General features: G+C 37.2%; 1 protein-coding gene across 3 annotated transcripts in view; it reads right to left on the bottom strand.

Moving 5' to 3' along the window:
• Positions 1-19,566, bottom strand: part of JPH1 (junctophilin 1) — a 102,673-nt gene that overhangs the window by 20,443 nt on the left and 62,664 nt on the right. For all 3 annotated transcript variants that reach the window (XM_020971031.2, XM_020971033.2, XM_020971034.2), the window contains exon 3: positions 13,494-13,612. In XM_020971031.2, the coding sequence (XP_020826690.1) occupies positions 13,494-13,612 (119 nt within the window). The remainder of the gene's footprint in view (positions 1-13,493; positions 13,613-19,566) is intronic.

Genomic DNA, 19,566 nt, shown 5'->3' with positions numbered 1-19,566 from the left:
GCTAAGCCTTAGAGGCTTCAAGGGGAGAGAAATCTTGAGGGCTTATTTAAGAGCATCAGGAAATTACCTTAGGGCTAGTGTTTGGTCAAGTGAATAAATAGAGATAGACTTGGGAATAATGAAGGAGTGATTTTGGCTTTTGACCGAATGATAATATTTATGGTGAAAGTTTTGAGCTGTGTTCAGGGAGTGTGAAAAGGAGAATGTTGGAAAGTTGATTCAGTGGGTATATGGGGGACTATTTGTTCATTGGCAGTAAAACATATATTCATAATAGAAACAAGTTAAATATGTGGGGGGAGGGGGGAGCGAATCAGTGTGTGACTGCAGAGAATATCTTTGAGGGTGAGAGTGAATGAGCTTCTATGTACCAGAGCTAGTGCAGAGCTGAGGTTAATAAGATAATATATTTAGTGGTGGAAGGGACCTCAGATTATCTAGTTTAGTCGTTTTCCAGTTGTGTCTGACTCTTTAGGGTGACCCTGTTTGGGGTTTTCTTGGCAAAGATACTGAAGTGGTTTGCCATTTCCTTCTCCAGCTCATTTTATGGTTGATGAAATGGAGGCAAACAGGGTTAAGTGACTTGCCCAGGGTCACACAGCTAGCGTGAGGCCAGATTTGAACTCACAAAGACTCATCTTCAGTAAAGGCTGCTCAATCCCTCATTTTATGGATGAGGAAACTCACCTACAGAGGTGAAGTGTCTTTGCCAAGGTTACATAGGGAATAAATAGTAGGGATAAAAGTTGAACCCAGACTGTGCATTAAGACCTAGGCTGGTACAGACTGCAGCAGGGTGAGGAAGGGGGAGGAATGGGATTGTTGGCCCAGAGGATGACCTAAGACACAGGTTGAACGCAGTGGTATATAACAGTAGCATGACATCATCAGCTAGGTAGGTAGCACAGTGGCCAGAGAGCAAAACCTGAAGTCAGGAAGACCTGGGTTCAAATACTGCCTCAGACGCTTACTAGCTATGTGAGCCTAGGCAACTCACTTAAGCTCTGTCTGCCTCACTTTACTGATCTATAAAATGGGAATGATAATAATAGCTAGTACTTAAGGTTTACAAAGTACTTTAAAAATATTATCTCACTGTATCTTCACATTAACTTTGGAAACAGGTACTATAATAATATAAATATATAAACAAAATATAAATGTTACACTTATATTATATATTAATATATTTATTTTATTAATATTGCACTTTAAAGTTGTAAAGGGTTTTATTTATATCATTTTATTTGGGCCTTAAAGCAATGTTATAAGGTAGGTACTACAGGTATTGTTATCTCCGTTTCAGAGATGAGGCACAGTGGAATTAAGCAATTCACCCGTAGTCATGTATCAGTAAAATCAGTCAGGATTTTGGCCCAGGTCTTCTCTACTCCAAGTCCAGGACTCAGTCAATTATAACATGCTCTTTCTCAAAATACCCACTTAAAGAGTACAGTCATTATGAAGGAAAGGTGTTCCTTCAGAAGACCTCACCTCCTAATGAAATATTAAAACAATATTTGAATAGAACATCAAAACATTTAAACACTAATTCTTTTTAAAATGAATTTTCACTCGAATAGGGAACTATTCAGCAGCACTGGTGATATTAATTTCAAGGTATAACAAAACAGAATTATGGAAGCTGTACTGGAAAGATATTTTGATTCAGATTTTTTTTTTTTAAACTAGGATTGCATATTTTGACGGCCAAGTAATAGAGTTGCTGCTACTTAGTAACTTTTAGCAAGCCTGGTACAATTGGTCCCACACTCTACTAACCTGTCTTCCCAAAATGCCATTTTGATGTCTGGTTTTAAAAGTGACAGCAGAAACAAGGGACGGTTTTAAGTTGAAATGTTTTGAACTGAAAAGACAAGAACCTTCAAGTTCATTACAAACATATGTCACTGTGCTGAATGTCCATAAGCTCTTATATTAACCTAATATAATACTTAAACTGTTAGGATAATTCTCACTTCATTTGTTGAACCATAACAAAAACATTTGTACATACAAAAACATTTAGATGTCCCAAGACAAAAGCTGAATAAAAAGCAAAACTTGTATGTTCGTTTCCAATGAACAATTATTCTTAAATTGTTTTTTACTCTACAATTTCTATAACTTGTTGAACTGGAATCAAAGAAATTAAAAATATTCTACTACCCATTTTTAAGTATGCTGTTGAATATTAAAGCATGCATAAAACATGATGAATAAGACAGTACTTAAAAGATGCCTTGAAAAAATCCCTTTTAACAGAATAGCAACAATGTGATGCCATGACTTTAATCTGATGGGTCATTTAGTTATGAAGTAGCCTTCAAATATGGACTGGTTGACTAATTGGGTATTAATACTTAGAAAGTTACTTGATCAAAGGACTACTGATGTCATTAAATGCTTTATACACACAGACACAGAGGGTAGAGGTATTGTTTCTTGGAACTTTTCCTGTTTCTTCTGCATTTCAAAGATCAGTCATTACTTACTTAGCAATCTATGGTACCATTGATGGTGAAAGCTCTGAGTTAATGATATTAAAGAGTAGCCAGTTATAAAGACTATTAAGAATTTTTCCAGAGATGGAAAGAAATAAATTCTGAGAGTGGTGGTAGTCATCACTTTCATCTTTCCTTTTGAAAGACAGTAGCAGTGTCTATGCATTTGAGGTGATTTTATTAAGTGTTCCAAGTTAAAGAAGGACCTAGGTAGATACCACTTGCCTCACCCAACATGTTATCTTCTGGCAGAACAGGTTCATCAGAAGTCCTACCTAGTGCACAGCTGGTCCAATGACACCGATATGCTGGTTAAAGCTGCCAACCCTATTGGTCTGAAGGGCAAGGTGGATGATAATTCCTAGAAGCTCTTACAGTAGTAAGCCAAAGTATCTTGGTTCCAGGCATACATACTGTCAAAAAAGACCTTAAAAAACAAAAGCTTACTGGTGTGATATAGACATGAACAGTTGGAAGTAACAGCAGCAGCAAAGATTTTCTTATGAGATTACTGTGATGTCCTAAAAAGAAATGGCTCACGATGGGACAAATTTATATATGCACTCAGTATGGAACTCCAGTCTTCTGACTTATTATGTTTATAATTATATAATGACATCTTTATTTTTACAAAGACCTTAGGTCCTAAGGCTGTGTAGTTAGTGAATCAAAGATACCCCAAAACTGGGTAAAGGGTTAATGTATAACATCTTCTCTACACACAGCCCAAATCAAGGGACAAGGAACTTCCCTAAAGTATTGTTCTGGGATTTGTTTCAACCAGACCCATCTTGGGGAACTATTCCTTAAAAACAGGTCTTGAGGTAAACATCTAGGGACTTGGGCAGTTCCCGGGTATTGACCTGAGACATTTTTTACATAACAAAGATTGTTCTTGAGGTCAGAGAGTTTTGGCCAAAACTCTCAGGTCCTTAGGATTAATCACCTATTCCTTGGCTCCCTGCCTTTTTTGTGTAAGGATGATAAAAAAGGTCTTTCTTGGGAAAGTGACTTTGGGAGTCTTCCTTGGAGAGAATGCTCTGCCATAGGGACTTTCCCAACTGAGACCCTGAGGGCTGTGATACAGGACTCCTCCAGCCCCAGTTCAGGAGTTGGTGCTTCCTTGGATTGGTGATGTATTTCTTCTTTATCTCTTTTTCTGTTAATAGTCTTTGTTTCTAAGATTGTATAATCATATGTAATCACATTTATGTACATGTATGTTTATGATTATCATTATTAAATCATTTATAAGCTAGGAAAAGTGTGAACATATCATTGCGGGTACAGATCCGAACCTGTGAAACAAATTATAAGTGCTGTGCAGCCCATAACACCTTACTGTTAACACTGGGGTAGCCTAAACGCACTAAAACCTGCTTTTGGAGGAATCTTATATAAACTAGTATTAAGAAGAAGGGTTAGCTCTTCTAATTTGACTAATTTTTTATTCCTTCAAAGGCTATTGTTGCTATTGGACTGGGTGCAACCCTGTAAACTAAGGTCCCAGAGAATTGAACTTGCATATTCTTGTTGTTAGTTTATTTTTAGTGAAAAGGTTTAAAAATTATTTGCTTCAGTGATTCAGTCTCTTCAGGTCATGAATTTGTGTCTGGGATCTGTATGTGTCTGGGTGCAAGCCTTCTTGTATGGTCTGAAGGATCTGGTGGGATTGACAGCGGGGCCATAGGTTGCCAGGAGAAGGCATAGCAATAGGTGAAGGCTGGGTTGCTCCAAACTTGAGTGGTTTGATGTTGGTCCCTACATGGCAGAGGAATTATGAATTTATAGAACAGATTCCAGGTATGGGATAAATGTGGAGCCTCTGAAGACCCAGAAGGATTGGCCGTCTGGATCATCCAAGAAAGGCAGCCAGAGGATAAAAGCATAGATTTCACTCTTCCCTGGCTATCGCTAACTATAATTGAAAAGCTTGTTGCTGAATTAGTAAAAGTGAAATTAAATGAAATCAAGTTAGTTTGGAGTATGCAGAAGACAGAGAGCCAAATGATGGACTTTCTATGGTTCAGATGAAGGTGGTAGAAGCCCTCTTACCCCTGGGAAGAGCTGAGTGGTTAGGGTGGAGATTGATGTAGATGGGAACCACTTTGAGGCTTCATAGATCCCGGACTCTCAGGAGGTAGAAGGGGCCTCACAGGTCATCCAGTCTAACTTGAACAAATGAACATACCTGCTAAGTGGTGTCTGGTCTTTGTCAACATGTCTTCTACTAATTCTAAATCTACCTCTTTGCAATTCCCACTCACAGTGTATAGTCTGAAAACAGATCAAGTTTACTTCTACATTCATGATAGCCCTTAAAATTCTTTAAGACAAATTGTCTCTGAGGATTGTTATGGCTAAACAGTTTCATTGGTGATGGGCCCTCAATGATGTGCTTAGATTGGTTCTTGGAAGGCAAGCATGTCAGCCACTAGGCCTTATACTTGAAGTCTCTCTCTCTCTCTCTCTTTTTTTTTAGGTAATTGGGGTTAAGTGACTTGCCCAGGGTCACACAGCTAGTTAAGGGAGGTGTTTGGTTTGAGACCAGATTTGAACTCAGGTCCTCCTGACTTCAGGGCCGGTGCAGAAGTCTTTTTGGTTTGGTAGGAAATACAAGAACTAACGCTGTGCTGGCATACCAGACTGAAGCACGAGAGTAGGATTTTTGTGGTGTTCACATGTCCAAAAATATAAATAGTGAAACTTTAACATGGGCATCCTTCCTCCTTCTGTTACCCACCCCTACTTTCCCTTACAATGTAATTCAATACAGTTCATTTTTTTTCATTATTATTTGAATCAAACTTGTGATTTTATTTATATAGTCAACTTCCAGTGAGGTCACTCCATGTACCAATATCAGCGCCTGCTACATTACCTTAAAAGTTGCCTAAGGTGCTATGAAGTTAAGTAACTTGAAAAAAAGCCACCCAGCCAGTGCATGGCAGAGGTGGCTGAGAGATAGGTCTTCTTGGCCTTAAGGTGAGTTTTCAATATACTATACCAAAGCTACTTTTTTTGGGTCACATTTGTCATACTGTGAACACAAATGAGAATTTAAAGAAAAAACTACTATGTTTAGAAGTATTCCATTATGAATTATTTCTCTAATTCGCTGATTGACTTAATGGAATCCCTGACTACAACAAAATATGAAGAAAAAAACCAACCCAACAACCTGAAACCCCAAAACACCCCACGAGATAGTACTGCTTTACAAAATGCTAAGATAACCAAAACACCTGAGAGGGCACTTTTTAGCATTAATTAATAGCTAATTATTTTGTTGGCAAATGGTAATTATGGGTCAAGACACTTTCCCAATATTGTAATAGACTTGATTGTGGTTTTAGAACTTATCCACATCCAAGTTCTAAAAAATTTTTTTTTCCTTTAAAAACTCCAAAGGAGTGTTTCATTCATGAAAAGCCAAAAAAGATAAATACTACAGACATGCTTGGAGATGGGAGTAATCTGGATAAAATTTAGTTAGAGAAAGAGTTTTGGAAGGAGAGTCAAGAAATGTTTGGCAAAGGGGGATGATGGCCATCATTCCAGGAGGCATCTCAGGGAATGACATGTAATGGTTTAGAGGCTGAAAACAATCAACTGAAAGGGGTGGGAATGGGGGTTAATGGGAGTGAAAAAAATAAGTTTTCATGGCTAGAACAAAGACTGTGAACTGGACCTTTTAGAAAGAAAGGTCCTCCCTTAAATAAACATTGGTATTAAGTTTAGAATAATAGGATCACAGGATCATGTAAGGAACTTTAGAGACCACGTACTGTTTCTTCATTTTGCAGATGAAAAAACTGAGGGCCAGGACAGGGGAAGTGATGTGCAAAGTCATGCAGTTAGCAAGTCTATGAGGCAGAATTTGAATCGAGATGTTCTGATTCCAAAGGTAGTGCTCTTTCCACTGCACCACATTGGAAAAATAATTTCTTTTGATGGTATACTTCATCCTTTTGCTTGACAACTGCAAATAAGGGGGGACTTGCTACTTTTTTGGGGGGGGCAGCTCATTCATCTTTTATTAATCTGGAATCACTAGGAATTTTTTAAAAAAACATTAAGTCTGAATCTGCCAGTTCCTTCCAGTGCTTCAAGAAGAGCAAGGTCTGATCCCTCTCCCATGTGACAGCTTTTGACATACTTGATGACAGCTATTGGAGCATCTGAGATTTGGAAGGATTCTTAGCAGTCAACCAGTTCAACTGATACACCAAAGGAAACACCACTAGAACACACCCAAGAAATGGTCATCCAACCTCTGCTTGAAAACCTCCAGGAAGGGAAAATCTACAACCTCTTTAAGCCGCTTATTCTACTTTTGGATAACTGTCAGGAAATTTTTTTTTCTGCTGTCAAGCCTAAATAGGCCCCTTTTCTACTTCTACCCATTGCTCCTTATTCTGGCCTCTGTAACCAAATAGAACAAGCTTCAACTTTCCTCCACATGGCAACCCTTCAAATACCTGAAGATAATTACTATGACCTCCCTGAGACTAAAGACTTATGGCCTTTCACCATTTTGATGGCCACCTGCTGGACACTTCCCAGCTTATCAGTGGAATAAGCTATAATGCCAGAAGTGAACGCAATACTTCAAATGATGCAGAGTTACAGTGGGATCATCACCCTAATATTTCTGGAAGGTATATCCCTCTAAATGCAAGTTTTCTGGCTTCCATATTACATTGCTCACTCGAACTTGTTAGTCCAATAAAATCCTTAGATCTTTTTCAAAATAACTGCTATTTAACCATGCTTCTCACAGCTTGTACTTGGAAAGTTGAATTTTTAAAAATATGCAAAAGATTTTACTAATGAATTAAATCTTATTAGATCAGTCCAGTATTCTAGCCTGTCAAGATCTTTCGGATTCCTAGCATCATCTAGTTACGAATCCTTCTAACTGTATTATGATCTATTCCTCATCTTCCATCTTCTTCACAACAATAACATGAGATATTTTATCAAACACTTTGTTAAAACTTAATTTAATAATAACTAGCATTTATGTAGCACTTTAAGGCTTGCAAAGCAATCTACAAATATTATGTCATTTAATTCTTGTATTTCACAAAGAAACAGAGGTAGAAAGAGATTAAGTGACTTGCTCAGGATGATATAGTGTCAGAGATAAATCATATCCCAAGATTCCTCTCAACTATTAGTTTAGCATGACTTGGTTTTTTTTTTTTGGCAGTTGGAGTTAAATGACTTGCCCAGGGTCACACAACTAGTAAGTGTCAAGTGTTTGGTCTGAGGCCAGATTTGAACTCAATTCCTCCTGATTTCAGGGCTGGTGCTCTATCCACTGCACCACCTAGCTGCCCCATGACTTGTTCTTGATGACATCATGCTGACTCTTTGTAACAGACTCTTCCCTTTCTAGAGCTTCTCTATCTCTTCAATGATCTTTTATGAAATTTTCTAAGAATTGAAGGCAAGCTTGTGGGTTTAGAGTTTGTAGACTGCTCCCCCTTACTTTTTTTTAAAAAATGGGACATTTGCCTTTCTCTGATTTTGTGATACTTTTCCATTTTCCATAATCTTTCAAATATCACTGACAATGCCTCAGCAATCACATCTCCTCCATGAGGGAGATCAGCCTGTACTTGGAACAGTTATGTAGATAACACAGCTGGTGCAGAAATACAAGCACTCACACTCAATGCCAGTCATTGCATAATTTTCCCTACCCTCTTAATTACTTGTGGTGAGGGAATGCCCATCAATTGGGGAACAGCTGAACAAGTTGTGGTACGTGAATGTAATGGAATACTACTATGCTATAAGAAATGATGAGCAGGGAGACTTCAGAAAAACCTGGAAAGACTTGTATGGACTGATGCTGAGAGAAGTGAGCAGAACCAGAAGAATGTTGTACACATTAAAAGCAATGTTGTGTAATGACCAACATTGATAGACTTATCTCTTCTCAGCAATGCAAGGATCTAAGACATCTCCAAATGTCTCATGATGGAAAATGCTATCCACATCCAAAGAAAGAACTATGAAGTTTTAATGCAGGTTGAAGCATACTATTTGCTATTTTTTTCTTGTTTTCTCTTTCTTGTGGCTCCTCCTATTGGTTCTAATTCTTCCTTACAACATAACATCATTAATGTGAAAATATGTTTAATAGGAATTTATATGTATAGCCTACATCAGATTGCATGCTGTCTTGGGGAGGGAGACAGGGAGGGAGGGGGAGAAAAATTTAAAACTCAAAAGTTTATGGAAGTGATTCATAAATTAAAATAAATTAATAAGAAAATTACTTGTAGGTGTTTATAACTCAACTATAAGCATCTAGTTAAAACTTTTACAAAACTTCACTAAGCATCTTTTCCTTAGTCTCCAATTCCGACCTTTTTTTATAGCCTTGTACCAATATCTCACTTTTTTTTTTACCAATTCTTTCCACCTACCAAACAACTCAATCAACTTACCATAATCTCTCTTTCCTTCCTTACCTTACCTTCCCAACTACTTTCTGCTTATCCTTCTTGACTACCCCTTCAAGTTCTACTCCCTAGTCTCCCTTTATTCTCCTTAAATCTCTTATATTCCTCTTAATTGTCCTCCTGTTTGTTTTCAACTTGGAAGCAGAATTTGGACCAGCCCCTGGGACTGGAGATTGTTTTTCAAAATTTCCTCAGTATTTCCCAAATGTCTCCTTCCAAAACCATTTAAGTCTCTTACATGATTTCCTTCTACTTTTTATTTACTATTTATCCTTCTCTCCTCTGACACAGAAGCCAGAATAGAAAATCTGATACTTCCATTTCATTTAAGGTATAATACTTCCCTTGGAAAAAGAAAGCTGAACTTGGGGATCACAGTACTAGAGTTCAAATCCTAAGCTCTACCTCTTATTAACTGGGACACCTTGAGTAAGTCACTAAACATCTCTGGGCCATCTATAAAATGAGGGGGTTGGACAACATGAACTGTGAGGTCATTTCCTGCTCTAGGTCTATGATCTCATGTCATTCATTGCTCAACTCTACCTCTGGACTTAAGTATATAACCTAAGATGCTTCCTCTTTTCTTCAGCTGCAAGAAAACTTAAAACAAAATACACTGTATGATTGTTATAACAAGAAGTTCAATTCAGGTCCCTGAAAATATAATTTCATTTCTAATACAGTCTAGATAATCCCTGTTCAGTTTCAGTTTTATTCTTTAAAATGTCATACCTTACACTACACTTTAACCTGTAAGATGCCCCAAGTCCTTTAAGAGGTGGAAAGACTACAAAACATACCCAATTTATAATTTATAAAAACCTAATTATAAGTACGTACATGTACATATGCCCAAGATATTTTCAAAGAATGTATGACAGCTTGAAAAGAAAGGTGGTCATATAGTGAGAGTGAGCGATAGACAACCTGCATACTCTATTGGTATCTCCCAGTAGAATTTAGCTTCTTTAAGGCACCCATTCTATCATTTCTGTCTTTGTATCACTCGTGCCTAGCATAGTGCCTGGCACAGTAGGTATTAAATAAATGTTTGCTGAGTAAATGTGTGAATCCTCATGAAATCAAGAGAAAGAGAGGAAGGGCCTTAACACATCAATCCCCACTCCCCCCACCATGGTGAAATTATTGGGAAGACATGATGGGCTGAAATGGATGGACTGTGATTTGTACTGTAGGGAACACCCACATTGAAGAGATATATGCATTTGAGATCATAGATTCATTTGAGTATTTGAATCTTGAATATAGTAAACTTCAAAATTTTTAATGCTGAGACATGGCATTCTTTTTTTTGTGTCATACTCAGCTTTAGACTCAAGGTCAAAATATATAATTCATAAGCAGACATGACTTGTTATAAGTTTGCCAGTGTGTGTCAACTGTTTGATGATATGGGTACCGGATGAGTGAAGTGCTACATGCATGTGTGCGTGTGTATATGTGTGTGTAGGCATAGGCTATATCTTTCCTTGGCTTCTCCTGAAACAGAATTAATTCAATCATTCCCTTTAAATTGCCATCATCATTGAAAATATATAAATGTTGGCAGCCTTTGCAACAACCAACCAACCCATTGTAATGGTGTAGAACTGAGTGTTCTTTATGACGTTCTTTGTAATTATACAACAATTATTCTCCCAGAGCAAAATACAATCATCCTGTTGTCTACCTAGGTAAAACTAATGTGCTTAGACAAAATATATGAAAGAAAATAGTCCAAATAAAGAATTTAGTTATTCTAATTTTGAAAGCTGTGACAGATAAAATAAGCTATGAGTGAAGTCCCTCCTTTTCTCTGCCCAGGGTTAACAACTGTTTTATGAAAGATAATATTCACTTGAAATAACAGAGCTTTACATCTGAAATACAGAAATCAGCTCAGCAGTGTAACTTAGAAATAACTATTCAAAGTGTCTTTAGAAAATGCCTATCTTGTTTGATCATCCTGTAAATGAAGGGTAGAAAGCATGAGCTATTCCCTCAGGGACACCAATAATACCTCAGCAAACGAAAAGCCTGCTATACAGTTTTTTGAAAGAAGTGTTGGCTGTGGGTCAAATGGGATTGTGGTCTCCACCCTTACTTCTTTTCTTAATAGCCCTGTTGTCATTTCATGCTTCTGTGATGTATTCATTACAAGAAAGACAGTTTACTTATATGTGTTTTTTTTAGCTAAGAAAAGGGTGGAATTACATTTTCCCACAATATTTTTTTTCCAACACTTTTTGCACTATAAAGGGCCTTTTAAAAGCCTAGTCAGGGAAACTGAGATGACTCTACATATCATTTACTTCTCAGTAGCACCTACTAGAAATCTATAGGGACACTATACACCAATAGACTGTAAAAACAGAAATGGTAAAGTAAGATTAAGAGACAATAGTAAGTTTGTTTCCTTTCAAATGTGGCAGAAACCAAGGGCTGTTTTGCAACAATACATTGTTTCATGGTTGAAGAGATTCTCTACAGTGGCCTGTTCCTCTGGTGAGCCAACCCTGGAAGGAAGGAATAGAAGAGTCACTGGGGAAAGTAAAACTTCTTCAGAAGATCCAGGTTGCACTTGGTATGATGGGATAGGTAGTGTGGCAACTGAACTTTGCTACTGCAGAAGAATTAATGAGTTGATTTATTTTGAATGTATGAACATAACTTATGAGGGGCTTCATTAAAAATGGAAATTTTAGGTTTCAAAAGCAGACTGTTCTACATTTTCCACGAGAAGTGAGAAACAAGGAATACAGGTGAAAAACATCACCTCTTTATCACTGGTTGAATCCTGAAATGAAGACACTAGAAAAAAATGTCGTATACTAACAGTTTAGCTTTCATATCCAGCCCCCTTACCCTAACCACTATTTCTCTCAGCAAGGTCTAGTCTTCTACAGCACAGTCTTTCATTTCTCATTTTGTTTCTGGGCAAATAGAAAACACACAGAGGTATTCACCTCCTATCTATTTAATCTTTATGACGGCCAACTCTCCCATTTTTAGGTTTGATCCTTCCATTATTTCAACTGTGATTTGTTTGTCTTCCTTCTTTCAGCCTTGATGGTTAAGTCTTATGTGTTCTAAATTTATACTCTCACAGCAATATGAAACATGAGACAAAACAAAAAAAGAAAAGAGGGTGATTGAAGAATCTTTTAAAAAATTAAAAGAAAAAACAGAAGGAAGGTAGAAAGAAGTACAAATAAACAGGATAGATTTGAAAGCTACAGGTTGTGCTTATTTAAAAAGAAAAGTAACTTATAAGAAACTTAAGAGCTTCATGTACTTTATTTTTCTTCTACTATGTATATAGAAGAGCTTATTTTATTGGTATTTATGTTCAGAGTTTAAAAAAAAATCATCATGCTCATCAACCACAAACATTTATTGAAGTTGTGAATCCTATCAGGCAACTCAAAATGCATAAAACTCAGACCTATCAATGCAGCAAAATCATTGTTCAAAAGGTTTTCTCTGAGCTCCCTTTAAATGTTAAGAGTTAGGAGAATTTGATTTAATGTATCCTCTCACCTACACACCTACTGAAAATTTATGACACTGCACAAAGCAGCTTTATGTCAACAAATGGGAAAAGCTATGGAGGTGGTCATATACGACATAGAAAAAAAATGAAAAGATAACCAAGCTATAGAGATGGAAACACATTTCTTCATCGGGGAAATAGACTGTTTATCCTGCTACATATTTTAATCTATTGCTTTATGACGTCTGAAGTGCTGTCTACAGGTAAACCTATGATACTTCTCCTACAAAGTCAGATAAGTTGTTCAGCCTTACAAATAGATTAGTAAATATATCAGGTACATAATTTTTACTGGCTTTTCCCACAGAGCTAGAGTATTCATAGAGATATAGTGTTGAACTTGAGTCAGGAAGATTTAAGTTCACGTAATAGCCGTGTGACTTAGGGCAAATAATTTATTTTCATTATCTCAGTTTCCTCATCTGTAAAGTGAAGATAATATTGTTGTGAAGATTGAATGATATGCTATTTGTAAAGCACTTTTCAAACTTTCAAGCACTATACAAATGTTGGCTGCTATTATTATTATTACTCACTGATATCATTTTGACAGACATTTATAAGCAACTGAGGGGCATCATCATCTTCTCAATTTTTACTTAAATTTACTAGCATAACTATCCCAATTTCTTTTAGATTCTGGTCCATTACCAGTTTGAGTTGCTTAGTACTAAAGTTTGATGGTTATTTGTTGCCAAGGCAAAAATGAAAAAAAACCCCCAAAAAACAAAACCCACAATGGAAAGAAATCTCAAATCCCTGAAGGCAATACTCAGACAATTCTGTTCCTGTTCTCTCTCACTTGTTTTGGGTTATTGCTGAGATTCAAAAGGCAGGAATATTTAATTTAACAAAGAACACTCTCTATGGAAAGTAAAATGAAATCAAATAAACTGAAAGGCCAATGTCTGTTTCCCATACTTCTTTCATGAAAGGAGAACAAATGGCTTTTACCTGGTTGATAGAAATTTGGTGAAAGCTCTCTTGCGACAGCCCTTGCAATGTCACATTCTTGGCGGGCAGACAGGGCAGCCTGGTCAGCAGCATCTGCTTTAGCTCTTGCATGTGCAGTCCTAAGCAGGGCATAAAAGTCAGGAGTCAGCAAAGGTGCCATCTTATTAACTCACTCAGTTTGAATGAACAAATCCTTTATAATCCTATGAAAAGGAACATCTAGCATTATACAAAACACCCACAGAGCCTGTCCTTACATTCTCCCATTTTCCTTCTCTAGTCCTGTTAAGGAAGTGAAACAAGAATAGGGCATGCAAAGAGATTGTAGACCCACTTTTTTAGTCCTTTCTTGGTCAAAATTTAAGATTATTTTTGCTATTAACATTTCTGTGCAAGGGAAGATGGAATCTGACCCAAGTGGAAGGGGCTGCCTTGGAAGGTAGTGGGTTACTCCTTACTACAGGTCATTAAGTAAAGCTAGATGACCGCTCATCATTACCCACTGAAAGATCATTTTTAAAAAACCTTCTATCAGGGGGCAGCTAGGTGGCGCAGAGGATAGAGCACCGGCCCTGAAGTCAGGAGTACCTGAGTTCAAATCCGGCCTCAGACCAAACACTTGACACTTACTAGCTGTGTGACCTTGGGCAAGTCACTTAACCCCAATTGCCTAAAAAAAAAAACCCTTCTATGTACCAAGCAATGTACTAGGCACTGGGGATACAATTTTTTATTCAAAAATGAAACTGCCTTTTCCTCAAGGTTCCTACATTCTATTTGGGAGAAACAACATATACACAGATCAATACACAGAAAATAAATACAAAGTAAATACAAAATAATTTCCCCGTGGCTGGGTTCCTAACAGCTTAGGGCATTAGGATAGGCCTGATGTAGAAAGTGACACTTGAATTAAACCTTGAAGCAAGCTAAGGCTTTTACAAGGAAAATATGGAGGAAGTGTGTTCCAAGCATGAAAGACAGCCTGTGTAAAAGGGCTGGAGATAAGACAGCAAGTCAGCTTTTTTTGGCTGGTATATAAAGAGGGAATTGTGGATAATCAGTCAAGAAAAATAGGCTAGCCTTTGAGCCTTTAAAATTATGAATGGCTTTAAATGCCAAACAGTGTAGTTTGTATTTTATCCTAGGTCAGTCAACAAGTATAAGCTTACTATGTGTCAGGCACTGTGTTAAGTACTAGGCATAAAAAGAAAGACAACAGAACCCCAAATTAAACAAACAAAAAACTCCCAATTATACCTTTCATGTTCACACACAATGTAACGGGGAGATGGTATGCAAGCAGCTACATATAAACAAGCTATACACAGGATAAGTTGGAGATAATTTTAGAGAGGAGGCACTAAATAAATATGGGGGCAGCTAGGTGCCACAGTGGATAGAGCACTGGCCCTGGAGTCAGGAGGACCTGAGTTCAAATCTGGACTCAGACCAGACACTTGACATTTACTAGCTGTGTGACCACTTAACCCCAATTGCTGGGGTGGGGGGGGGAGAAGAATAAATATGACTGGGAAAGGCTTCTTGCAGTAGGAGGAAGCCACTGGAATTTCTTAAGTGGGAAAGTAAAATTCTCAGATTCATGCTTTAGGAAAATCAATCTGGCAACTATATGGAAGATGGATTGGAGAGGGTGGAAGTGGAGACTATTGCATAGTCCATGAGAAAGATGATGAGGGTCTTATCTGTGATGGTGGCTGTGTGTGTATAAATAAAAGGAGAGACTTGAGAACGATTTTATATTCATGTAGAGGTAGGAACAAGAAGAGTTGGCAACTGATTGCACAAGTATAATAAGGGAAAGGAAGGAGTGGAAGGAAGACTTTGTGGTCATGAACTTAAATGAGTAGAAGGGTAGTGGTGCCCTCAAAAGAAATAAGAAAGTTGGGAGGAGTGGTGGAAAAATGAATTTTGTTTTAAACATGTTGATTTTGAAATACCTAAGGGACATTCAGTTGGAAACACCCAATTTCCAAGTCCAAAATGTCCATTTCAGTTGGTGATGCCTGACAAGAGTTCAGGAGAGAGCCTAGAGATAGATATATAGGTCTGGGAGGTATCTGAATGCAGATGATAGCTGAAGGCATGAGAGGTGTAAGAATGTTAGTGAAAGAAGAGAAGCTGGCCTAAGCCAAAGCCCTGGTATCCACCCATATGAAGGGGATGATGATCCATCCAGTAAAGGAGACTGAAGAGAAATGGCCAGTCAGGTGGAAGAATCATTGATTTAGAGATGGATGGGACCTTATAGATTATTTAGTCCAATCTCCTGATTTTGTGGCTGAGGAAACAGGCTCAGAGAATATAAGTAACCTATACAAAGTCACCCAGGCAGTAAATGAGAAGTAGGAGAGAGTAGTGACATGAAAACCAAGGAGAGACCAGGAGATAAACAGAATCAAACCAAACAGACAGGTCAAAGAGTAAGAATGAGAAAAGCATGATGGAATAGGGATTCCTGTTTAGGTATGGGTTGGATTAGAAGGCCACTAAAATCCCTTCTAACTCATCAGAAATTCTCTGATTCTATGACCCAGAAGGAATCTATCCATAATTTTTATTCCTTATGTGAGAATTTCTAAGTATTTATGCGAAACCTTATTTGAGGCAGTTATTGAGATATAGATTCTCTTCTGTGTTCTTCACCCTTCTTTTCGGTGCTTTCTAATTTCTTTTTGGTGGCTTATCCACAATTAGTGCCCTTACGTTATCCCCTCCCAGAACAGATTTTGCATTCTGATGCCTCTACCCAGCCTAGACAGAGTGATTTCTCCCTCATCAATATTTATGTCCTTTCCCAGGGACTTCATTATAGCAGGTTAAATCAGTTCTTTTATGACTATGACTGCTGCTGGTGGCAACTTGTGATCAGATGTTCAGATACAAAGATGTCAGTTATAGACAAGCTCTCTAATGATCAAGAGATCAGATGCTTAACCCTTAGGTTCTGGATCTCAGGCTCTGGGGAGCATGTCTTACAAAACTAGGAGGTAAAAAGTTAATGTTAAACTGTAGCAACATACTAAGTGAGCAAACAGAAGGTAGACAATGAAGCAGAGAACAACTGGGACTCCAAAACAGATCAAATGTGCTAAAATTTGCATGGACATGAGGAAAGCAGACAAGTTGATACACAAAAGTATGTGCTTCAAATGTGGCTTATTTTTAATCTGAGTAGAAAACACTTGAGTAAAAAATCTGAGTAGAAAATCTCTTTTTAGCTCACTTGCTGAAATTCAGTTACTGCATACTTGGTGGCTCTGGACAAGGAAACTATGACCTGAACAGTTCACAGTAAAATCATAACGTAGACTGGTGCCCAGAATGTTTGGATTTCCCCTGGATTGGTTAACCTTATGATATGTGTAGTTCATGTGAATTAAAATGAGTTTTCAACTTGGATATGAATGAATTGGCCTTATTCTATTCCTATCCATGACCATGTGATAGAATTATAATTAGTCAACTTGCAAATGTTGCTATTGGTAACAACTGGGGCCAACAGAAAAACAGGATGGATCAATATAAATCCATCACCACTAGTGGAAAACCTCTTAAGGTCAATGTCCTACTTACTTACCAATGATGAATCAAATAGTCACCTCTGAAGGTCTGTAAGGTCATGCCACAGGGAGCCAGATTTTCTATATTTAAGAATTAAAATACTTCACATTTTTCCTAAATTATTGAAATTTTATAAGGTGTGAGGAAAATTATTTGTGGCTGAAATGCCAACTCACAAGCCAATCACTGAGGCTTCTCATTCCATAGCAAATTGCCTGATGTCAGCTACTGTGCATAATGTATGATCTTGCATTTCTAGTTTTGTAAATGAATAGGGAATGTTCTTACTAACATTTTAATGAATGTAAGGTGACATGTAATTAGAGATAAACTCTAATCAAAATTCACTGTAGTTTCATTGTCTCATAGATTTAGAGATCATTTCCTCATTTAGGGACTTGCCCACAAGATACAGGTAATAAACTGACAGAACTGAGAAGGTTCTTTTTCTTCAAGCCTACAGTTCTTCTCCACTGTTCACACTCAAGATTAAGTGCTCCTTTTTAAATTTAATATACCCTTCAATTCAAAGATACTTTGAAACATGCTGTTTCAAACCACCATTTGCATTTCAATACTCTTGTTTGTTATCTTTTGGATTTTTTTTAAGAGTGTAAAACACAGTCTACTATGTAATATAGGTAAAGCTGTTACAGTACAATGCCTGATACATAAGAGGTACTATATAAATGTTTATTCCCTTCCCCCTCTCCAATGCCTTCATTGAAGGTTACAATTTGGCTGATCTAGCTATAAAAACCTAGTTAACTGAGTTTGCCATGAAATCCTTTTTTGTTTCAATCCTAATTCAAATCTTCCTAAAAATTTTAAGTATACTCTTCCACACAAAATAAACAAATCTTTCTCTGATGATGCAGGATCTTGCTGTGACATGGTGTCATCATTTGAACAAACACTGTGATTGTGCAGTCCGCTAGATTTAAATGCAAAAGCTGTAGACGATTCCATTTAACACAGATACATATACAATGAAGGAATTGAATTAGATGTCTTCCAATACCCCTTCAGGCTCATTCATCCATATATATGTATATATGTCTATCTATATCCACCTATCTATCTACCTACCTACCTATCTATCTATATCTATATATATATCTACACACACACACAGACACACACACACACACACACACATACATATTATCAAAAGAAGTGTGGGAATGAGAGGGGCATAGAATGAATCTTTTGACTCCAAAGTCATTCTTCTTTCACACTATTACTTAATTACCTAATTACACTTTAAAAACAATTCTGCTGTAAAATTCACTCATCATTATCCTCTTACTTTTAGGGTACATGCATGTTCTTTCTGCCAAGTAAAATTCTCTTTAATGTCAAAAGTGGTTTTTTTTCTTCCTGTGGTCTCAAAGTATTATTTTCTTATGCATCCTCTACCTTCATGCACATTTTCTTTTCATGGACTTTTTTTTCTGACTGCTCTATAATTCTACAGTTTTCATTCACCTATTGCTTACATATTTTTACATTAATTTTTGGCTGCATATGGCAGCTTTGAAATGTCACAGAATAATATCACTCCTCACGATGGAAAAAAGGTGGTCATTTTAAAGTTGTTTTGAACTCCTATTGATTTGAGCTGAAATCACAACTAACTCTGCCATCTTTAACTGCAAATATCAAATGATCATTGTTTTTTTATGTTTTCTAAATTCACAAAATTGTCTCTGAAAATTTCTAAATTATTTTTCATTTCTGAGATTCTTAACATTCTCTGTCTTGATTCTGCCAGGTTTTAGAATATCTTCTAATGAGGAAGGAGAAATGGAGGTAAAGACACAAAGCGGTTTAACAGTTTGTTCAACTACATCAAGTCAATCAAGGCAGAGCTATTAACACAGGACATCCCAAAAAAACCTTCCATGACCAGTTTGACTGATACTTTTCATTACTGCCTAAACTGATTGGCTCCCCATGTAAGAATACAAACCCAGCTTCAGACACTAATTGGTTGTGTGACCCTGGGCAAGTCACTTAAACTTCTGCCTGCCTTAGTTTCTTTAACTGTAAAATTGGGATAATTAATAGCACCTATCTCACAGGCTTGTGAAGATCAAATGAGATATTTGTAAAGCACTTTGCATAATGTTTGGCACATAGTAGGTGTGTAATAAATGCTGGTCCCCTCAATTCTTCCCCTCCCCCCATGCCCACTAAATCCAACCTATGGGGGCTTCTCTGTTATACAGATATTTCAATACTTCAAGAATCTACAGTCTCTTTGATGTGATATGTTTCCTCTATCATAACTTTTGCAACTTCTCTATACCTTCTCAGAGGACAGTCTTCATGAGCTGCTATGACCAAAGAATTCATTACTCTGTGGCCAATTTACTGATGAACTTCTGTGAACTTGGTTAGGGTGGTCCCTGGGCAAAAGACATGCAGCCCTTCATTAAGCATATTGTATTATCTCTAGCCACCCCTTTATGGCTTAACACACAGG

The sequence above is a fragment of the Phascolarctos cinereus genome, unplaced genomic scaffold (genome assembly GCF_003287225.1).
Source record: "Phascolarctos cinereus isolate Bilbo 61053 unplaced genomic scaffold, phaCin_HiC Scaffold_4;HRSCAF=312, whole genome shotgun sequence".
Lineage (NCBI taxonomy): Eukaryota > Metazoa > Chordata > Mammalia > Diprotodontia > Phascolarctidae > Phascolarctos > Phascolarctos cinereus.
Note: the sequence above shows the minus strand (reverse complement) of the source record. Positions and strands in the feature narration are given on the sequence as shown.